We start from the raw sequence: 19,887 nt of genomic DNA, 5'->3' as shown, positions 1-19,887 counted from the left end.
ACAAAATGCAGAACATACAGAATGTCTCTTTAATTAACAACTGAAAACTTCATTTAGAAGTTTTCAGTTGTTAATTGTACAAACAATATTGTTACAGTGGATTTTCTTTCCAAGGTAAACGGGATCTTAAAGCGTTTGGTCGAGCTTCAGATTGAAAAGATGATAAATAACAAAATACCAACAAAATATCTACTATTGTCAGTTTCTATAAGTTTCTATACAAATGTCATATTTTAACCAAATTTCCAAATAATCTACACTTTCTTTTAACAGTCGTAGTTGTGGACGAAACTTGTTTTGTTCTTTCTTCCTGATTTGCTCGTCACCTTCTCTCTGGAATCAAATCACTTCTATTCCAACGAATGATCCCTGAAGTCGTCAAATCTAATTGAGCAGATATTTGTAATCAAAGTTAATTATAGTCGCTCCCTTGTTCATCGTGTATTTGTTTGACACTCGTTCATTTGTCCGATGGGATCAGTTTGAGAGTCGACATGATTTGAGTATTTGAGGATGTATTAAATGATGGTACATTCATAATTTATTAAGGACTATTATAAAGCTGCTTTCTGAAATATAAAATTAAACCTCGTCCTTTCATCCCGGCTGTTTTCATGCGAGGACGTTTCAGACCGGGGCGGGAACCTTTCTCATCAAGGCCCATTTCAATCTTTATTGCTTCCTTCCAGAACTCACTAAATTATTGAGCACACATCAGTCTATGAGTCAGTCTGACACATCCAGGGAATTACAATGACTTATTCTGAAGGAGTTTAAAGGTCAACATGCAGAAAACTCTTGGTATGTCTGACCCTGGTGGCTGGTAAATGAACTGCACCCTGTGGATTCTATTCTGGACAGACGAGACATAGACGAGGCATTGACTTCATTTATATGATACGTTGGTGTTAGCGAGCTAGCCAATTTTCTAGATTGCCGTTAGTCGACATGCATCAATGTGAGCAAAGCTTCTTGCGAGATGGTAATGCTAACAAGTAAGCTGTGTCCTAACTCAGGGGTCGCATCCTTCGTAGGCGATAGCGCAAAACCCACAAATGTCCTGGGAAACAGCGAGGAGAAAACATCAGGAGAATTTGTTTTTAAATGTAAGTACTCAACGGTACACGTTAGAAAAACTCTAGCTAACATTAGCTAGTGTTTCCATACTCATTCTATGCTAGCAAATGTTTTTATTTCTAAGCAGTTAACGTCTCATTATTAACTTTCCCAGGAAATGTTTCCTGATTCTTTCTCGTATAGAATCGAAGACAGAGAAAGTGGAGTCAGATCTCATTTCTTAAATCTGTTACACAAGGAGCAGAAGAAGTTTTCATGGTTGAGCAGTTAACGTCTCATTATTAACTTTCCAGGAATCATCATTCTGTCCCCAGAGGACAACCCCTGGTGTCTTTGACGATCCCCTGATGTTAGTGGACAGATGAGACACTTCACCACCATCATGTATAAGAGGAATCACCTTTATTGTCACAAAACCACAACAGGAACGTACAAAAGCAGCAACCGTTTGGTTTTGGTTGATTTTTCTCACACGAAGCAGCAACTTTTACTTTCCATACACAAAGTTGCGTGATGTTTTGCACTTGTTAAGTTGGTCTTTAGTTATATTACGGACTTTTGTAGTAGATTATCATTCTTCTTCACGATTCACAAACAAACACTTACCCCACACAGCAAGCATCACTCTCGGTATTTAGTCGATATACAATATCATTCAAATATCTTTCTCAGTAGTTAGAATATTCTTTTTTTCTCTTCTTCGTTATTCTGACGGTAAAAGGACCTTTACAGGCCCATTTTCAACATAATACAAAAATCTAGGTTACTGTACAATTTTTGTTTACTCTATCATACGCTCACAGTTATACACAGAATTATTGACAAGATAATGAGACCTCTGTTGACCCAGCGTGCAGATTTCCAGGAATGTATACAGTATGCATGCCAGGTTGGATTTCTTTTTTCCAACGTTTTAAAAAAATCTCACATAAAATCAGTTCTGTAATATAATATTTGGGTTTATATACATGATTTTAAACATCCACAAATGATTCAAACGACCACACATTCATCAAGGAACCATCGATATAGTTTAAACTGTATAGTCGGGGTAGTGCACGTTCACTAGTGGTTATAATAGAGGGAAACAGCAACGAAATGGGATCCTACCAGTGAGGTGATGGTTTTAGAGGAAGGAGGTTATGTGCTTTTTAGAAATGTGACGGTAACGTCCCACTGCCGACTGGTCTCTGTGATCTCTACAACACGACGTGGTCACGGTTCGCAGAAAAAAATAAATCTTTAACGCAGAAAAATAATAATTTACAGAATAAATGTGTTACATGTGTATGAATCCTCTTCAAGTATAAAAATACAAAAAAAGCTTGATTATATAAAACATAGATGACACTTTTCTTTTTTACATTTTGATAAATCAATCTCTTCAAAAGAAAAAAAAACTAAATGGTCATTTAATATACATACAATATATCTGTGACGTGATTCAGGTTATACTTTTGCTGCGCTTTTCTATTTTTGTGCTAGTTTTTAATGCTATTTCTGAGACTACGAATACATTCCTTAAATGTATTAAGTGTGTACTGTGTGTAATTTCAGCTCTGCCGGGGGAATAAACACACACACACACACACACACACACACACACACACACACACACACACACACACACACACACACACACACACACACACACACACACACACACACACACACACACACACACACACACACACACACCGTCAGATTTCCCTCCGGCACGAATGTCAAACAGCACAGAGCCTGTGTGAGGAATTATTTCTCTTGTCGTTTTGAATTTGTTCCATGTCACAGTTTTAATATTTCACCGCCAAAACCTCTCAACCGTGTATTTCTGTATTTCCAACACGGCACATCCAGGGTGTCACTGGAACCTTTAGTACAAAACACTTTGGAAGAGTTTAAATCTGAATATCTACATGTTGCTGAGTAAAATATGAGCTGTGTCCCAGTTTCATATACTCATATATGTGGAAATGTGGTTTTCCTGATAAAGCTTAATACTGTGTGGACTTTTCCATTTTGTGCAAAAAGAGAATATAGATATTAGCTATTTATTTTTCCCAATAATCACATTTTTGGTTTCTAAGATCTTCAAAGTGTCTCAGAAATATTCACAATTTGCTGACCGTTATGATTAAGTTGTGCAGTGTTCTGGCCTCTGATGCGTCCTCAGATTTACGGATCTGTTTCTCAAACAGTCGTCCTTGGAAAATATTTCATCATCTCATTAGTACATGAAGCAAACTAACACAATATAACACAACTCAAGATGCATTCTGGGAAATGTAGGATCCAGTGTTCATTCTAAAGTGTGAGTGAATAATAACCAGGTCGCTACAGGTTTGACCTTTTTTGACAATATAAAAATAGAAATAAAATATTTATCAATTGAAAAATGTACGTATTTTTTAGCATCATTAATTCTTTCCTGTTTCCAGTCGGGGACACACAACAGAAACTAAACTGAATCAGTGCATCGTGTGGAACTGGGACACAGATATCATGTGGATTTGTTAAATATGAAAATCTGAACAATGACTTTATAGGAGGTTAAATGTGTTAAATGAATCAGATCTAAAGTGTGACGAGGAAAACATCATTTCAACCAGAACTATTGATGTGTGGTGACTTCAGGTTTTTCGCTGCTCTGATAATCTGACGATCTCTAACACACAGAGTCAGATTAATTCTTTTGAATGACAAAGCCTCACGCCTCCAAGGTCTGAACTAGACGTCCAAGTGATCCGAGGACTCACTCCTCACGTAAAAAGTCCAGCTGAGACCTGAGAGGCAGACAGAGGATGAGCGAGGCAAAGCTGGAGAGCGAGAGCGAGAGAGCAGAGAGAGAGAGAGAGAGAGAGAGAGAGAGACAGAGAGAGAGAGAGAGAGAGAGAAAGACCGGCGCCAAAATGATGTGAGAAAAAAGCAGCGAAGGGAAACTGATGACGGGCAGCGTTTCTGCAGCTGAAGCTCAGCACTGCAAGCAAGAGAGCGAAGATTGAAAAAAAAAAAATCAAAAATCAAGAGAAATATTGGATGGAAACGAGAAGCAGTGACAGGGAGGGGGAAAGAAAAAAAGACAAAAATCAAAATTTACAAAACAGACAAATGTATTTCAAGTTTCTGTTAAATCTTTCATCTGAAACGCTACAAGGTTTTTTCTGTGTCTTATGAGTCAGTGAAGCTGGAGACCGAGCTTCGATCCCCTGATCGGCCACCGGGGACGTCGGGGGTTTGGTGCAATGGCGTGACGGACCTCGTGTCTGCGAGGAGACGAGAGCGTTCGTCTGTTACTGCAGAGACGACGCTGGGAGACAGAAAATCTGTCGTTACTCAGCTCCTCTTCCTCTCTGAGTGATGCAAGGAGGAGTGTGAGGATGGAGAGGAAGGGTAGTGTGAAGTGAGGGAGGAGGAAACAGAGAGAGGAAGGATAGTGTGAAGTGAGGGAGGAGGAAACAGAGAGAGGAAGGGTACTGTGAAGTGAGGGAGGAGGAAACAGAGAGAGGAAGGGTACTGTGAAGAGAGGGAGGAGGAAACAGAGAGAGGAAGGGTACTGTGAAGTGAGGAGAAAACAGAGAGAGGAAGGATACTGTAAAGTGAGGGAGGAGGAAACAGAGAGAGGAAGGATACTGTAAAGAGAGGAGGAGGAAACAGAGAGAGGAAGGATAGTGTGAAGTGAGGGAGGAGGAAACAGAGAGAGGAAGGGTACTGTGAAGTGAGGGAGGAGGAAACAGAGAGAGGAAGGATACTGTAAAGAGGAGGAGGAAACAGAGAGAGGAAGGATAGTGTGAAGAGAGGGAGGAGGAAACAGAGAGAGGAAGGATAGTGTGAAGAGAGGGAGGAGGAAACAGAGAGAGGAAGGATACTGTGAAGTGAGGGAGGAGGAAACAGAGAGAGGAAGGATACTGTAAAGTGAGGGAGGAGGAAACAGAGAGAGGAAGGATACTGTAAAGTGAGGGAGGAGGAAACAGAGAGAGGAAGGATACTGTGAAGTGAGGGAGGAGGAAACAGAGAGAGGAAGGGTACTGTGAAGTGAGGGAGGAGGAAACAGAGAAAGGAAGGACACTGTAAAGAGAGGGAGGAGGAAACAGAGAGAGGAAGGATACTGTAAAGAGAGGGAGGAGGAAGCAGAGAGAAGAAGGATACTGTAAAGAGAGGGAGGAGGAATCAGAGAGAGGAAGGATACTGTAAAGAGAGGGAGGAGGAAACAGAGAGAGGAAGGATACTGTAAAGAGAGGGAGGAGGAAACAGAGAGAGGAAGGATACTGTAAAGAGAGGGAGGAGGAAACAGAGAGAGGAAGGATACTGTGAAGTGAGGGAGGAGGAAACAGAGAGAGGAAGGATACTGTGAAGTGAGGGAGGAGGAAACAGAGAGAGGAAGGATACTGTAAAGAGAGGGAGGAGGAAACAGAGAGAGGAAGGATACTGTGAAGAGAGGGAGGAGGAAACAGAGAGAGGAAGGATACTGTGAAGTGAGGGAGGAGGAAACAGAGAGAGGAAGGGTACTGTGAAGTGAGCAAGAGTAAGAGATGGAAAAGAGGGATGAAGAGAGGAAACAAGAGGAAGAAGAAACGAGGAAAGGAAAAATGTGGAGATAGAAAAGGAAAGAGTAGAAGAGAAAGACGAAAAGAGGAGACAAGGAGGTGAGAGGAGAAGGAAGGGAGGAGGAGGAGGAGGAGGAGGAGGAGTGTTTTTCTTCCTCTTTATTATCTGAGGCTCCCGAGCTTCTGACCTGATCTTTCTCTAAACTCTCAGCGAGTCATCGTCTCCTTCAGGCTTCAAACAAACAAACCAGGTGGAGACACAACAACAGCCTGAACGTCCCCGGAGCCGTGGATCTAATCTAGAAACTGAGTTTGAGATGAAACACGTCTTTTTGTTTATTCTCGTTTCATCTGCTGGCGTCTGGATTTCTCTATTTGCTCAACTACACACACACAACATGTCGTACTGTGCAGAAGTTTAAACTCCGTGTGCAGCAATAATAGTTTGGTTTTATCTCTTATTTTAAAAACGTCTAAATCTTTACTTCCTAAAAAGTTGTTTTCGTATCGAATAATGACATCATCACTCCTGAATATGCGAGAGTGGAAATTATGTCTCAATAAAAATTAAAAAAAGAACTTTATTAGACTGTTTGCTTTCAGGCTGTTAAAGTGATGAATTATTAAAAAGGCAATAAAAAGGAAATGAGCTGCAAAGAGGAGCGAGAGGATCCTCGGACCAGAACAGGACACATCGGGCTGTGAATACTAATCCTCCTCGTCTCCGCGGAGGGAAGGACGCCGCTCGGCCAGATGGCGAGGGGACGTCCGCCATGTTAGCAGCAAGCTAACTGCTGTAGCGGCTCAGATGAGCACAAGGACACGGTCGCCTCTGATAAGTTTCTGAAGATGTTTGTGTCTGTGAGGATGAAAAATGAACTAAATTAACTCGTGGATGAATTAGAGTAAAATCCTGACATCGCTCTGAACTCAGAAACAGACGATGTGAGCAGTCGAGGTGGCGAGTTATCAATTTTCCGAGGATTTTCCGAAAAGCTCTTTTTCTGGCGGCGGCTGGCGAAGCCTCTCAGCGGGTCAGGAGCAGCTTGAAGCGTCTGCAGGGGCAGATAAGACGAGAGGAGCTTCACGTCACGTCAGGTCTGACTCACCTCCAGCTGCTTTAAGACGGAGCTCCACTAACGTCCGAGTCAGGAGCTCCGCATGTTTTCTGGATCTTTTCCCAAGTAAAATGTCTGGAAAGCGTCACAGTGAGCGAGGAGACGTGAGGTTTCTAACACGGGACGGACGTGAAACTGGAAGAAAAGAAATATCTCGCCTCCCGCTCTTCTGCACCAAACGGGTAAATTAAAGGTAGAGTTAGCGAGCGAGTCACGGAAGAGTTGTCTTCTCGCAGTTGTCAGTTGTGTTGACATAACATCATATTTTCAATGCTACAAACTTTGAGCTACTTAATTTCACAGTTTGTTAAACGTTCAAATCCTTTGTCACCACGGTCAAGGACGTTTGTTTGTCGTTTAGCTGGATTACGCAAAAACTACACAACAGATTTCCACAGAAACTTTGTGGAAGGTTGCAGTTTGTGTCAGGGAAAACAAAATCAAACTTTGGTGTGGATCCAGGAAGCTCTGTTCACTGTCCTTAACGTAGCATTTTCCAACGTTTTCCTTGATTTCTCATAAAAATTCATGGATCGTTTAAAAAATGTAGTGTTTGTAATTCGGTGAAGTGAATTTAAATGTGGTTTCAGCTCAGTCCTTCTAGTTTCCATGTACATTTTATGTTTCCTTCGCTCTCGCTGCCTCAGTCGTCTCTTTCACTGCTCCTCTCTTTCATTCCTCCGGTTCTTTTATTTCCTTCACAAACTGAACTTTAAAAAGCTCGTCAACAAAAGCGGCTTCTCTCGGGAAACCTTCCACCTTGTGCTTCGCTCTCCTCCTCTTGCATAATGAGTTCGAGCTGTTAAAAGGCAGCTCTGAGTAAACTAGCGTAACGACTGGACCTTGCGGGCTGCTCGCTTCCAGCCACGCCAACGTGCCGCAGCGCTGTCGGCTCACCTTGAGATTTAAAGGATAGGTTACACAAAAAGAGAGCAGCATGTGGTAATTATCGGAAGAACAGAGAGAGAGAGAGAGAGAGAGAGGATGAGGGGGGGGGGGATCAGAGAGAAAACATGACGGGATCGTGGTGAAACACTGAATCCTCACTTTGACCTTGAGATATAAATCTTTCCGTGGCATCGTTGGAGATAATGTCGCAGTAAATGGAGGCGGAGGACGTCTCTGAATGGATCTGACTGTGAGAGTGAAGCTCGTCTCATCGGTCACAAGCACCAACAAAATCCTTCCTCTGGAAATCAAGACAACGACAAACTCACACCACAAAAAACTTGATCTCTGAGCAAGCGAGGTGAGATCCAGGAACTCAAAGGTCAGAACGCACATCAAGAACTGGTAAAAATCAAGGTTTCTGCAGATCGCTCCGCCCGCCGGTGTTTGTGTAACCTCAAATCGTCTTCGTACAGTTTCTCTCGTGTCGCAGGAGTCGCAGGAGGAAAACGTTCAGCAGGCGTCAGAGGGTTTAGAAGTGGAATACCTGCTGCTGGCCCTGGACTTTGGGGAAATCCTCTTTCTGCTTGCGGGTCTTGGGCCGTTCCAGGCTGCCCTGCTGGAGGTGCTTGAGTCTGGCTGCCACGGTGAAGCCCTTCGTCGGCCCCGGGGAGTTGCTGCTGTTCTGTGGGAGCCAGGAGACCAGAGGTGTTAGCAAAAGACTCATTTGAATTAAGTGAGAGTATATATAATAACAATATGTAAACAATAAGTATCACAACATGAACAAACCACTAAAACAGCCAGAGATCACTGGAGTCCACAAACATTTGGCCACGTGAGGTAACTGTGCTGGTGGAACTTATTAACTTGTGTAACAAGCTGGTGACGGATTTGTACAGAGCAAAGTACAAAACTATATTAATAACCACAAACATCCACCAAACTTAGAACAATCCTCATCTTCTTCTCCGTCTGAATTATCAGGATTAAAAAAAAAAGGTGAATAAATTCCTCATTAACGTGTTTTTATTCAAAATGTTCATCTATATGGAAACAGCTGACTATTCTTTCAATCATCAAGTGATTGTTGTATTTAAAACACTGTGAATTCCCTCGTTGTTGAAATGTGCCGCACAAATAAACTTCCCTGAAACAACGTGCACAGTGAAAATAAAACCATCTGCTGTGGGAAATATCTCAAAGACCCTGTAGATAAATGTTAATCACTGACCCTTAAGTCAATAAAAGCAGGATCTGGATTTAAAACTCCTGCAGGAGGAGAAAAGATTATTTAAGGGAAACGTTCCTGTCTCCCCTTCCCCCCCCCGCCCTGTCACTGGATTCTAACAGTGACCTGCTCAGCACCTCCGTGAATAATCCAACTATCACGAGTCGTCTCCACTCGGCTAAACGTGTCACCAGAGCTGTCGGGAGGTGCACGAGCCAGAAACTAAACACGGGCTTCAGCCGCGCTGACTCACTGCACATCACGTCAGCGGGTCGGGGGTTTGAGCGTTTCACACAGCGACGGTGGAGGATTTCATCTCAGAGAGAAGCTTCACAAACAAAGAGCATCGAATATTCAGAGAGGAAGCAGAGAGGTGGAAGAGGAAGTGTTAGAAAGGTCGGAAAGAGAAGTTCAGTCCAACATCTGTACAGCTGCAAACACAATCTAATATGATGTAATGACTTTATCTCTTCTGTCAAGTTATTTAAACACATTCACATAAATATTATTTATCATTTGAAGGTATTTAAAAGGTTGTCTGTTATTGTGAGGGTTGTGTCTTGTAAGGCCAAATATTTAAAGCAACAGTTTGTAATTTTAACTGAGCAATAGCGCCCCCTGCAGCCACATGTGGTGAAGCATTATTTGGTAATTTATGCTAGGAAGACAGATACGTCCGTTTCAGACGACGTAACCGTCCACATACGTCCACCTGTCCTCTACGTTACCATGGTTGTTAAGCAATTCTTCCCCTAGAGGGCAGCACAGAGTCGAGATGTATTCCGTATCTTACGCTTGTCTCACTTGAACTACCTGCGATAGTGGAGAGGTTGACACGTTTTGTGTTTAGTCGTTAAAAGGTTCGAGTGAAGCAGGAGGAGTAAAAGCAGATGAAGGAGTAGAAGCAGAAGAACAGTCCACAGGAGCGGCTGGAGGTTTTACGTTTACCTTTCTGGACCTGGAGGTCGGGGGAGGAGCGGCGGCGATGCTGCGCCGTTTACTACAATCTTTTACAGGCGTTCTCTCAAATATCTGTGATCCGTGGTGGTCGTATGAAAGATCGTGGCAGAGACATGTGAACACACGGACACGACACATGACAACAAAACTGAAATCAGCTGCAAACACCTGGTTTATCCAGAACTCACCTCCAGCTCCGCTATGATCCTCTCTTCGTCGTCCTCGTCCTGAATCCCAGACGCTGCGATCACAGGCGGCGTGGACGCGGGGCGGGGGGTGTCCGACGGGGTCCGCCTCAGCTTCACCAGAGTTTTGGGGATGTCGCCATCGTCCTCCATCTTTAAAAAGTCAAAATAAAATCATTCTAAAAGCAGTTTAAATATAGCAAATACTAAAAAAATATAGAATGGAAAAGGAGCAGAAGGATGAAGGAGCTCGGAGACTCTTCAGAGACACAAGAACATTTCACAGCTCTCACACTGAACCTGTGTGTGAATGAACTGAGAAAGAAGAATCTACTTGACACTGCTCAATGAAAGTGGGTCGAGGTCTCAGAGGAGGGTTTGCAGCACCTTATTAAAGTGGAGAATTCAGGCTGCTCAAGATTCACGGGTGAGTTTCACTGTCGACTTTAAAGCAGCAGGAGCAGCTTGTTCTTACCTGGAAATCAAACCTGAAGCCGCGGCAGCCGACGCGAGTCTCACACCACTGAACATCAGGTTTCTCAATAAGTGGGTCAGACTCCGACTCGTCTCGTTAAATCGTGTTTCTGAATCCCAGCGGGGGATAAACTCCACATGTGTCAGAACTTCTGTCTGTGTCAGATTTGAAATCTTAGCTTTTGACTTCGAAGCTTTGGTCTCAGAAAATTAAGAAAACATGATAAATAATAATATAAGTTTGATGCAAAACGTCGTTTCATGAAAGGACGTTAACATGAAACACGTAGAGAAAATCCATCACATACAGAAAAGAGCAGATTGACTGAGCTCTTCTTTCATCTGTCGTTAACACAGATCTGTTATGAAGTAACTGATATTAAAGATTAAAAGTGATCTTTATGGACACGTTCCTATGAAATGATCCCAGTGTTGGCTTCAGATCTGATCTCACCCTCAGGTTCTTGGCGGTGACGATGACCTCCCCGGTGCGGTTGGTGGTGAGGCCGTGTGCCGAGGGGAAGCTCCGTCGGGGCGGAGGCGGCGGCGGAGACTTGGAGGGTTTCTCTGCTCGGTACCGAGCCACGTTGAGGTCGACTGTCGACAGGAGACAAAACTTCAGACACTAACTTCAACTGGTGCGTAAAAAACTCTAAAGCACAAACTTCTTCTCACCACAACTTTATAGGAAGTTAAAAGTAGAAACTACAGTTAAACACAAACTTTATTATACATAAAAATAAATAAAATAAAAGACAAATACATCCAAATATATAGAACTTGAATCAAGGTTCTTAAACAGAATCTTCTGCCCTGACTCACCGGACCCTCGATGAGAACCGCCCCCCTCCATACTGTTCAGCTTCTGGGCCGCCATCTGCACTTTGCCAGGCTGCTGGTCGCCGCCGGGTGTCGTGGTGGAGGTGGCCGTGGCGCCGGTGGAAGCGGCTGCAGCTGAAGTAGCCGTGGTGGATGTAATTGGGATGGTGATCTGGGGCTTGGGGGGCACCGCCGGCTTGTTGATGTGCTTGGCAGCGAAGTCCAGGTCGGGGATGGCCTTCATCAGCTCGGCCTGCGTCTCCTCCAGCAGGCGATTGATGTCCTGGGCGCTGAACTGGGTCAAGCTGGCACGTTTCTCCTCCCAGTCCCGCTCGGCCGCCTGAAACACGCACAGACAATGAGATCGTCCTCACAGGAAGCGTAATCACCTGATGTCATTTAACACGTCGAGGTATAATCACCATCTGGCTCAGACACACATCTTTAACGTGCTGAATAATGATTATACACAACAGCAGCTGATTACCAGTCGGACTTCAGCTGACACGGACTTGTCGGGAGGACGCCGACACGGCAGCTCATCGAGGACTCGGTTTCTGAAGCTCATGGCGGGCTGGACGTCCTGCTCCAGGCCCGAGGCGTCTGGGTCGGACGCTGGCATCCAGTTGGCCAGGCCAGCGCTGCTGCTGAGGTCGCTGAGGCTGAGCGGGGGGCTGTTCAGGATGTCCAGGTCCGAGCTGCGGCTCAGGTCCTCCGATCGCTTGGTTTGGCCGGAGAGGTCGTCGGCGCTCTTCCACACGCCCTCGGTGACATGTCTGAACATATAGGAGGGATACAAAACACTACAATACACACAGGACACCATGAAGGTCCTACACCGGGTCAGAGCAACAACCTGGAAACTAGGAGAAACAGAACATACACAGGATGTGTCACATTGTCTAGTTCAGTTTAGAAGTCGAGCTCATTATCCATTACTGATTTAGACTTCGATCGGTCACATGACTCATCGATCGGTCACAGGTATAAACTCTGTCGTTGTGAGATTGAGGAGCAGCTGCTTTCTTTGTCAGATGAAGAATCAAAGAAACAGAAACTCACATATTTGTATCAGCGGCAGAAAAAAAAATTTACATTTGAAAAGAGGGTTTTACAGAAGTGACTCAACAACACACACACACACAGACACACACACACACACAGTAAATCTGCCTCTGATGTTCCAGACGGAAACTTTTCCTTCAGCCTTGACAGGTAATTTGCTCAGCGTCTGATGCTTTGCTCACTTTTCATCAGTCGAATAAAACCAGAAGGAGAAAAGATGAAATTCCTGCTTTTTAATCTCTAAAACGTTGATCTGGAAACGTTTCCCTGAGAATCCTTTGTAGAATCAGTTTGCAGCGACGATCGGGAGTAAAACCGGGATTTCAACTTCACCCAGAACCTTTTTAAACATTTAAGATGAAAGACGAGATTAAACGACAGAACCGTCTTTAGTTCTAGTCCCAACAGAGACGTTAGGAGACTGAGAGACGTCGAACACGAGCTCCGACCAACTGAGACGTTACATAACGTTTATATTTGGAATATTATTACCTTCTTACTTAAATTGTCTTTTTACATATTAACAGTTTTACATATATTGTTAGTTTGTCTCAAGTCAGTTCACATGAAAAATTGAATATCAAATGTCTCGATTTCATGGATGGATATTTAATTTCTCTTTTTATCTTTGACACAAACGCCTTCTCTTGTTCGGACTCAAACTCAGTTCTGAGGTTTGGATGAATTAGTGAATTTTAGACGATACAGTCGAACAGTTTATACTTTTATGTAAAAGTCACAACAAAAAGTTGACAGGAGGAGAAAAAGCTGTGAAACCTGGTCGGAGTGGAGTCGGGCTCGTACCTGCGCAGCGAGCTGAGCGCATCCGTCATGGTGTTGCAGCGCTTCAGCAGCGCGTCCAGACGGTGGGGCTCCTCCTTCAGGAACTTCACGGCCTCCACCTCCACCCTCAGCACCACCCGCATCTTACTCTGCAGGCTGGGGAACTGGTCTGTGATGGGGGAAGGATGAGCAGAGAGGATGTGATGAGGTGTGAACGGATGGAGGCAGCGGGCGAGAGGACCACAGGAACCACAGGTCACGCCGGACGTGAGGCATCAAACACAAAGTGGGTTTTGCTGCGTGGACGAATGTTTGAACTTCACCCGCAGAACAAACCAGCGTCTGGTCGACTCGAAGCAGCGTCCACACGTTAATGTACCAGGCTCCTCGGAGACTTAACATTAATATTCCAGGTAGCGAGCGAAGAACACGGGTCAGAGGAGCCGGATCCAGGACTTCATGAATATCAATTAAATAAGACTCATAAATATTCATCTGTGACGCGGAGCAACAGAAATTTGACAAACACGTATTTCAGCAAAACAAGTGGTTGAACTTCGACCTGAGAATAAAACCGCTGCTCCGCACGCGAGGAGATTTAACGATTACTGATGTTTTTCTTGTTTTTTGTAAAGTTAGTGAGAATTCTCAGTATTTACATCATGAGAATTAAACTCCAACATGCAGGGAAACGATCAATAGGTCCAGAAATGTGTAATAAATACATCAAACTATCATTATATTAAAACAACACACACACACACACACACACACACACACACACACACACACACACACACACACACACACACACACACACACACACACACACACACACACACACAGGAGGTGAGAAGAACCCACTCACTCTTCAGCTCACTGAGCGTCTCTCCCAGAATCCTCAGCTCTTTGCTCTTCTGCTCCACGTCCTGCTCCGTCACCAGGCCGTGGTTGATGGACGAGTTCCTCTGCAGCTCCTCCACAGATTTCTCCAGGTCACTGTGGACGAGCAGGTCACAGACTCAACTTCTCTCACAAGAAAAAAAGATCTTTTAGAAAAATTCAGTTTTACGACGCAAACATTTCTAAGATCTAAAAAGAAAAGTAAATGTCACTTAGGAGGAAAAGAAACAGAGACTTTGATTTGAATCTTAAGGATCCTGAGAACCCTTCACAACTATTTGAAGATATCATATTCAAGAAAACCATAGATACTTTGGGGGGGCTGGGGAACCATGACCTTTGACCTTTGGCTACACAAATCATGTCACACTTGAGTCTAAGTTAATGTTTTTTGCCAAATGTGAAAGGATTCCCTCAAGGTGCTCTGGAGATATTGTCTTCACGACAGAGGGACAGAGGGACAGAAAACCATGATGCCTCTGTCCACTGGGTCTCGTCTGTGCGGAGGAATAATAAGAAACTACGAAGCTTCAGTCTGACTCACAGGGGAGAGACAGAATCACAGCTCAGCAGATTCAGACTGAAGCTACCGACTCTGTAGTGAAAGTGAATGTTGGGAAGTTAAAACCACGACACATCCTCATTGATGCAGAATAGATGTTCGATACCCAGCCCTCGTCTCTGCGTGCGGTCCTGCCGCCCCCCGGGTTTTCCTCGACACCAGGTCGACAAGACAAACTAACTCGACGCTCAGATCAATGGCTGCCTGGACTCACTGCAGCTGCTGGATGAGCAGCTCCTCCTGGTTCAGGTACTTGAGTCTCTCCTCCTCCACCAGGAGGCGCTGTCTCTGGAGCGGGTCCTCCTGAGTGCGCATGGCGTCCAGCATCATGAGGCTCAGCTCCGACTCCGTCTGCCTCAGCAGCGTCAGGACCGAGTCCTGGTTCTCCAGCTGCGACACAGAGTCACACGGCTCATTTGAATCTGTGATGATCTGTCAACACGTCTTAAAGATCCGTCTCCTCCACTCACCTGCATGTCGCGCAGCTGCGACAGCTGTTTGCGCAGCGCGTTGGTGTTCTGCTGCAGGCCCTGCAGGTGGAGCTGCATCTGGAGACGAGACACCGTCACAGGCTGGTTGGCGCCCGACGACGGAGGAGGCATCAGGGCCAGAGGAGCAGAAGGAGTCAGAGCTGCAGGAGAGGAGGCGTTTAGGGAACCAGCTCTTTGTTGAGTTAGAGAACCGACAGAAGTTGTCCTGAAACACTTGAATGCTTTGACTCTCGTGACCTCAAACTTCCATCCAGGTGAAAAATCAATCCAGCTTCCCGGTTTCAGGACAAGTTCCATCAGCAGGTCAGAGGAGCAGATTACACTCCTAACGTAACGATGACAAACAGCACGAGGACGCTTCAGGGACAAACAGGGCGAGGACGCTTCAGGGACAAACAGGACGAGTGGTGAAAAACAACTGAATCCTCCAGACTGTCCCCGGAAGCACGAGTGTCTCATCCTTCGGAATGAAGACGATGCTCTGACAGTAATTAGGAGTCACACACACACACGCATCATGCAGAACGACAGAGGGAAACAGTAACTGGAACACAATCCATTACAGAGCAGTGGTTTTTTTTTAGGAGAGTTGCATTTAAAGGCCACTTTCACGAACTGAAATTAAAAACAAATCTCCCGAAAATTACGCTTTGAACACTTCAGCTGACAAGGAGCTGCAGCGAGAGCCTCTGAACACCGAGAGGTTTCTAAACATGACGAACAGATTCAGACGAGTCGACTTTCTGCAGCTTCACCAGCTCCGAAGACTCATCCCATGAATAAATGGAGAAAATTTGATTTATCCATAGTAATAAAATATGGTGTTTGAAGACCTCATTACTTCAATTAAGAAAAGAGAATAAGTCTGTCGAGGTATTGAGGGAGAACACACCTACTTGATTTGGAAATATGTTTTCCTCCCAAGATCTAAGTTAACGTAAGTTATCATACGTGACAATATGAGGTTTTCCTCCGTTGTTCATTCAATTTCATTTTCCAGTGGAAACTAACGCCCACAGACACAGAACTCCTCCTGAGAAAAGTGAAATTCAAGGCTTATCTACGATTTGACACGAGGTTCCGTTTTTTGCTCATGTTTATGCACAAATCAGATAACAGGAGAAAATTAATTTAAATCTTCTCCTCTTGGACACGTCACGCTGGGAAACAGACGCCACGGCTTCACAATCAAAAGAAATCAACTCATTCTGCTCGGATTCGGTTTTGAAAACAAACAGTTTTATTTGCATCTGAGCAAATATTCAAAAATCGTCACTGAACCTTTGAAATCACTCAGAAAAACGAGGGAAATGTCAATGAAACAAGATTTTTCTGTGTTTGATTTAATGCAACTCAAAAGACACACACACACACACACACACACACACACACACACACACACCTGGGGGCGAACAGGTTGTGAACACAGGGGGAACACAGACAGTAGCTACCTTTCTTTTTTTTAGTTCGTCCAGCTAAAACAAGAAGCATGAGCAGCAGTTACACAGCAGCAAGAAGCCGACACACACACACACACACACACACACACACACACACACACACACACACACACACACACACACACACACACACACACACACACACACACACACACACACACACACACACACACACACACACAGAATCAGCCGCTAGCATCACATCACGAGGCCGTGTAAGAAATATGCAAAGAAAAAGAAATAGCGGCAGAGGAAGAGGAGCCAGCAGCGAGGAAGAGTGACGGGCAGCGACAGGAAGTAGTTAGTGAGCGACAGGAAGTAGTTTGTGAGAACTTACTGTCAGTTCCCGAGCAGTCGCTGGCCGACTCGATCTTCTCCCTGGAAGAGGAACGTGTCAGAGTAAACGTACAGAACACGTGTGTGTGTGTGTGTGTGTGTGTGTGTGTGTGTGTGTTGTGTGTGCTGTGTGTGTGTGTGTGTGTGTGTGTGTGTGTGTGTGTGTGTGTGTGTGTGTGTGTGTCTTTGTGTGTGTGTGTGTGTGTCTGTGTGTGTGTCTGTGTGCGTCTCACGGGCTCTCGGCCTCCGGCGCTCTGCTCAGGACTCTCTGCAGCAGCCCAGTCAGACTGGCTATCTGCTTCTCCATGGCCTCCATACGCTCCCTGCATGGATAGATGAGATATGTGTCATTGATCATGTGACAGGGGATAAAAATCATAACTGCAGACGTTGTAGAGTTAGATACTTAATAAACATATACAATATACACACACATCAAAAAAAGGATTTAGGTTTTATGGCTGTTAACATGGTTATAAGTGTAATTGTGGGTCTGTTAGAATAAGTTTCCATGTTTACAAGCTTTGCATTAGTCCACACAGGAAACAAGTGACCAGCTGACAGATAAGTAACATGTATGTAACACGTCAGGTTGTGTCCTACCTGGTCTCCGTCTCGTTCCCCAGCAGCGGCGAGCCGAAGCCCCCGGAGTTCCCCCCCTCGCCCCCGGGCCCGGCCATCAGGCAGAGCTGCTCCGAGGTGAGACCTAAGGGCCCCTGGCCCCGGGCCTTGGGACTGTCCCCGAACACAGAGGAGGTCACAGAGTCCCGTCTCAAGCTCTGCCTGCCGGGGGAGCCGCGGCCGGGCATGGTGCCGGCGTAGGAGTCCCTCATGTCGGGGATCTTCTGTGGGGAGGAGGGGGGGGGCACCCGCAGCCCCATGGCCAACACAGACGCAGCGTAGGCGTCGTTGTAGAGGGGCCCCCCCGGCCTGTAGAGGACACCGCTCTCCATCAGCTCCCCTTGTAGAGCAGCGGCTGAATAGGAGGTGAGAGAACGCACTGATCCGGCTCCCCCACCGCCGCCGCCGCCTCCCCCGCGGCGGTACAAGGAGCCGTAAGGGTCGGCTCTGGCCGGGAGGGGGGAGTGAGGACCTCCAGCGAGACTGAGCCGACTTGCTTCAGGACCCAGAGAGTAGGGGTCCGCGTAGATCCCCCCCCCACCACGATCGTCCCCCCGCAGCAGCACCATGGTCCTGGACCCGCCCACTTCATCATCAGGCTTCACATCCCTGCGCTCCAGGATGGCGCTGGAGGAGGTGCAGAAGGCCTGCTGGGGGTGGTGGGGGTTTTGGGGGTACTGGTGGAGTTGCTGCTGCTGCTGCTGCTGCTGCTGGTGGGGAGAGGAGTGGTGGGACTGGGAGTGCGGGTGCGGCAGGGAGTGGGTGTGGTGCGCGGGACCAGCGTAGGACGAAGGTCTGCCGCCGCCACTGTAGAGGAGGCGGGCGCGGGACGGCGACCCCTGGGGGGGCGAGGCAGAGGCGGAGGAATGCTGGGAGGACAGGGGCTGGTTGCTGAGGCGACGGTTAGGTGGAGAATCCTGAGGTGCATAAACCATCTCCCTCTGTGAAGAAACAGAAAAGTAGATCTGTCAAATGATCCGTATGAATTAACATACAGGAAACTACGCACACTTCCATTTCTGCTGAGTTCCAGAGGCTCGACGCATCACCTCCAGATTCACAGCAGGTTACATGTCGAGAGGAATCGGCTACTGCAGCCAATCAGAGAGCAGGATGGGGCGAACAACAACAACTGCAAGATTCCTGATCACGAGACAGGAAGTCGTGTGAACTTGTCAAGTCTCTGATCATTTTTATTTACTTATTGTTATGTAATTAGTTTTTTAACTGCTCAACTTGTTTTCATGTTCATATTATTATATAACTACACTATTTAATAGTATCTTTGGTATTTCCTACGAGTAACTGAGCTTAAATGTTCCTTCTGTACAAACAACGTGATTCTGACCTTGAGTTTGTGACTGAAAACGTTTTGAATAAAGTTGTTTCTTGTGTAAGAGCATCTCTTTACCAATCCTCCTTCACGTCTTTCCTTGAGCTCGTTGCCTTTTTTCATCGAGGTCGAGGGAAAGTCGTTGAGAAGCCGATGATTCGACGATCACTTCGCTGAGAGTGAGTTTGAGTTTGAGTGAACACGTTTCAACCTTTAAGTCTCTGCAGAGTAACGAGCAGACGACTGCGACTGAAACCAAACTGTGTACGTCACAAAGAGCCAGTTCCACTGCAACATGTCAGCGGTTCACTGATGCTGCGTCCAGATTGACAGGAAAGACTCTAAATTGCCCCTTTAGTGCGTTTTAAGTTGCACTTGACGGCGTATCGACGGACGGAGCGCGGAGGGATTATCTCTTGGCATCGAGCCCGAGTGTCAGAGAGGACGTTACAAACAAAGCCAAGCAGGTTGGCGAGCGGTTGGAGCGGCTCCCTGTGACGGAGGGAACTGAATCAACCAGGAGTAATAGATGGAAGCAGGAAGCACAAAGGAGGACAGGACTGTAATTGCTTATGACGCACAACGCTATCTCCTGGAGACCATGCAAATTGGAAAACCAATATTTCCACATAATAACCCTTAGGCCTCTTACAACAACACCCTGTGGACGCTCTCGCAGCAGACTAACGACTCCGGTGCCATCATCTTCCATCTTGTATCTTAGCAACAGCCTCGCAGCGACACCGTCCTTAAACTGCAACGAAGACAAATGTCCGAGAGGAGTCCTGAAGTCACGAGACATCGAAGGGGAGCGACGCCAGAGGACACGTCCCAGGGCGTCGCTTTCACAGCTGGTCGTTCTCCCGCCAATCAATCTCATCCTCAACTGGATTCTGTCCGTCAGTCAGAGGCCTGGACCGACCTCAGCCGTCCTGGTCAAGGTTTATGATCCTCTGCTGGATCGAGCTCAACACACACACGTGACACACATATACAGGCCACACACATACACACACACACGCACACACATGTCCTCC

General features: G+C 45.9%; 1 protein-coding gene across 10 annotated transcripts in view; it reads right to left on the bottom strand.

Moving 5' to 3' along the window:
* Window positions 1–1,457: 1,457 nt before the first annotated feature.
* zgc:114120 (uncharacterized protein LOC619267 homolog) overlaps window positions 1,458–19,887 on the bottom strand; it is a 67,748-nt gene continuing 49,318 nt past the window's right edge. For 3 of the 10 annotated variants that reach the window (XM_035145772.2, XM_035145776.2, XM_035145778.2), the window contains 14 exons: window positions 17,500–18,458; window positions 17,130–17,219; window positions 16,898–16,938; window positions 16,552–16,575; window positions 15,080–15,240; window positions 14,824–14,999; window positions 14,013–14,143; window positions 13,139–13,313; window positions 11,784–12,099; window positions 11,300–11,636; window positions 10,932–11,074; window positions 10,007–10,156; window positions 9,807–9,890; window positions 5,456–8,312 (listed from right to left, as the gene is read on the bottom strand). In XM_035145772.2, the coding sequence (XP_035001663.2) occupies window positions 8,160–8,312; window positions 9,807–9,890; window positions 10,007–10,156; window positions 10,932–11,074; window positions 11,300–11,636; window positions 11,784–12,099; window positions 13,139–13,313; window positions 14,013–14,143; window positions 14,824–14,999; window positions 15,080–15,240; window positions 16,552–16,575; window positions 16,898–16,938; window positions 17,130–17,219; window positions 17,500–18,458 (2,940 nt within the window). In that variant the 3' untranslated portion in view covers window positions 5,456–8,159. Of the gene's footprint in view, window positions 4,055–5,455; window positions 8,313–9,806; window positions 9,891–10,006; window positions 10,157–10,931; window positions 11,075–11,299; window positions 11,637–11,783; window positions 12,100–13,138; window positions 13,314–14,012; window positions 14,144–14,823; window positions 15,000–15,079; window positions 15,241–16,551; window positions 16,576–16,897; window positions 16,939–17,129; window positions 17,220–17,499; window positions 18,459–19,887 lie in introns of those variants that run through there. The other 7 variants (XR_007032308.1, XM_047338316.1, XM_047338318.1 and 4 more) reach the window with 7 other exon arrangements.

This window comes from Hippoglossus stenolepis, chromosome 21 (genome assembly GCF_022539355.2).
Source record: "Hippoglossus stenolepis isolate QCI-W04-F060 chromosome 21, HSTE1.2, whole genome shotgun sequence".
In the NCBI taxonomy this organism is placed as follows: Eukaryota; Metazoa; Chordata; class Actinopteri; order Pleuronectiformes; family Pleuronectidae; genus Hippoglossus; species Hippoglossus stenolepis.
The sequence above is the reverse complement of the archived record's forward strand: the minus strand, read 5'-3'. Positions and strand labels throughout refer to the sequence as shown.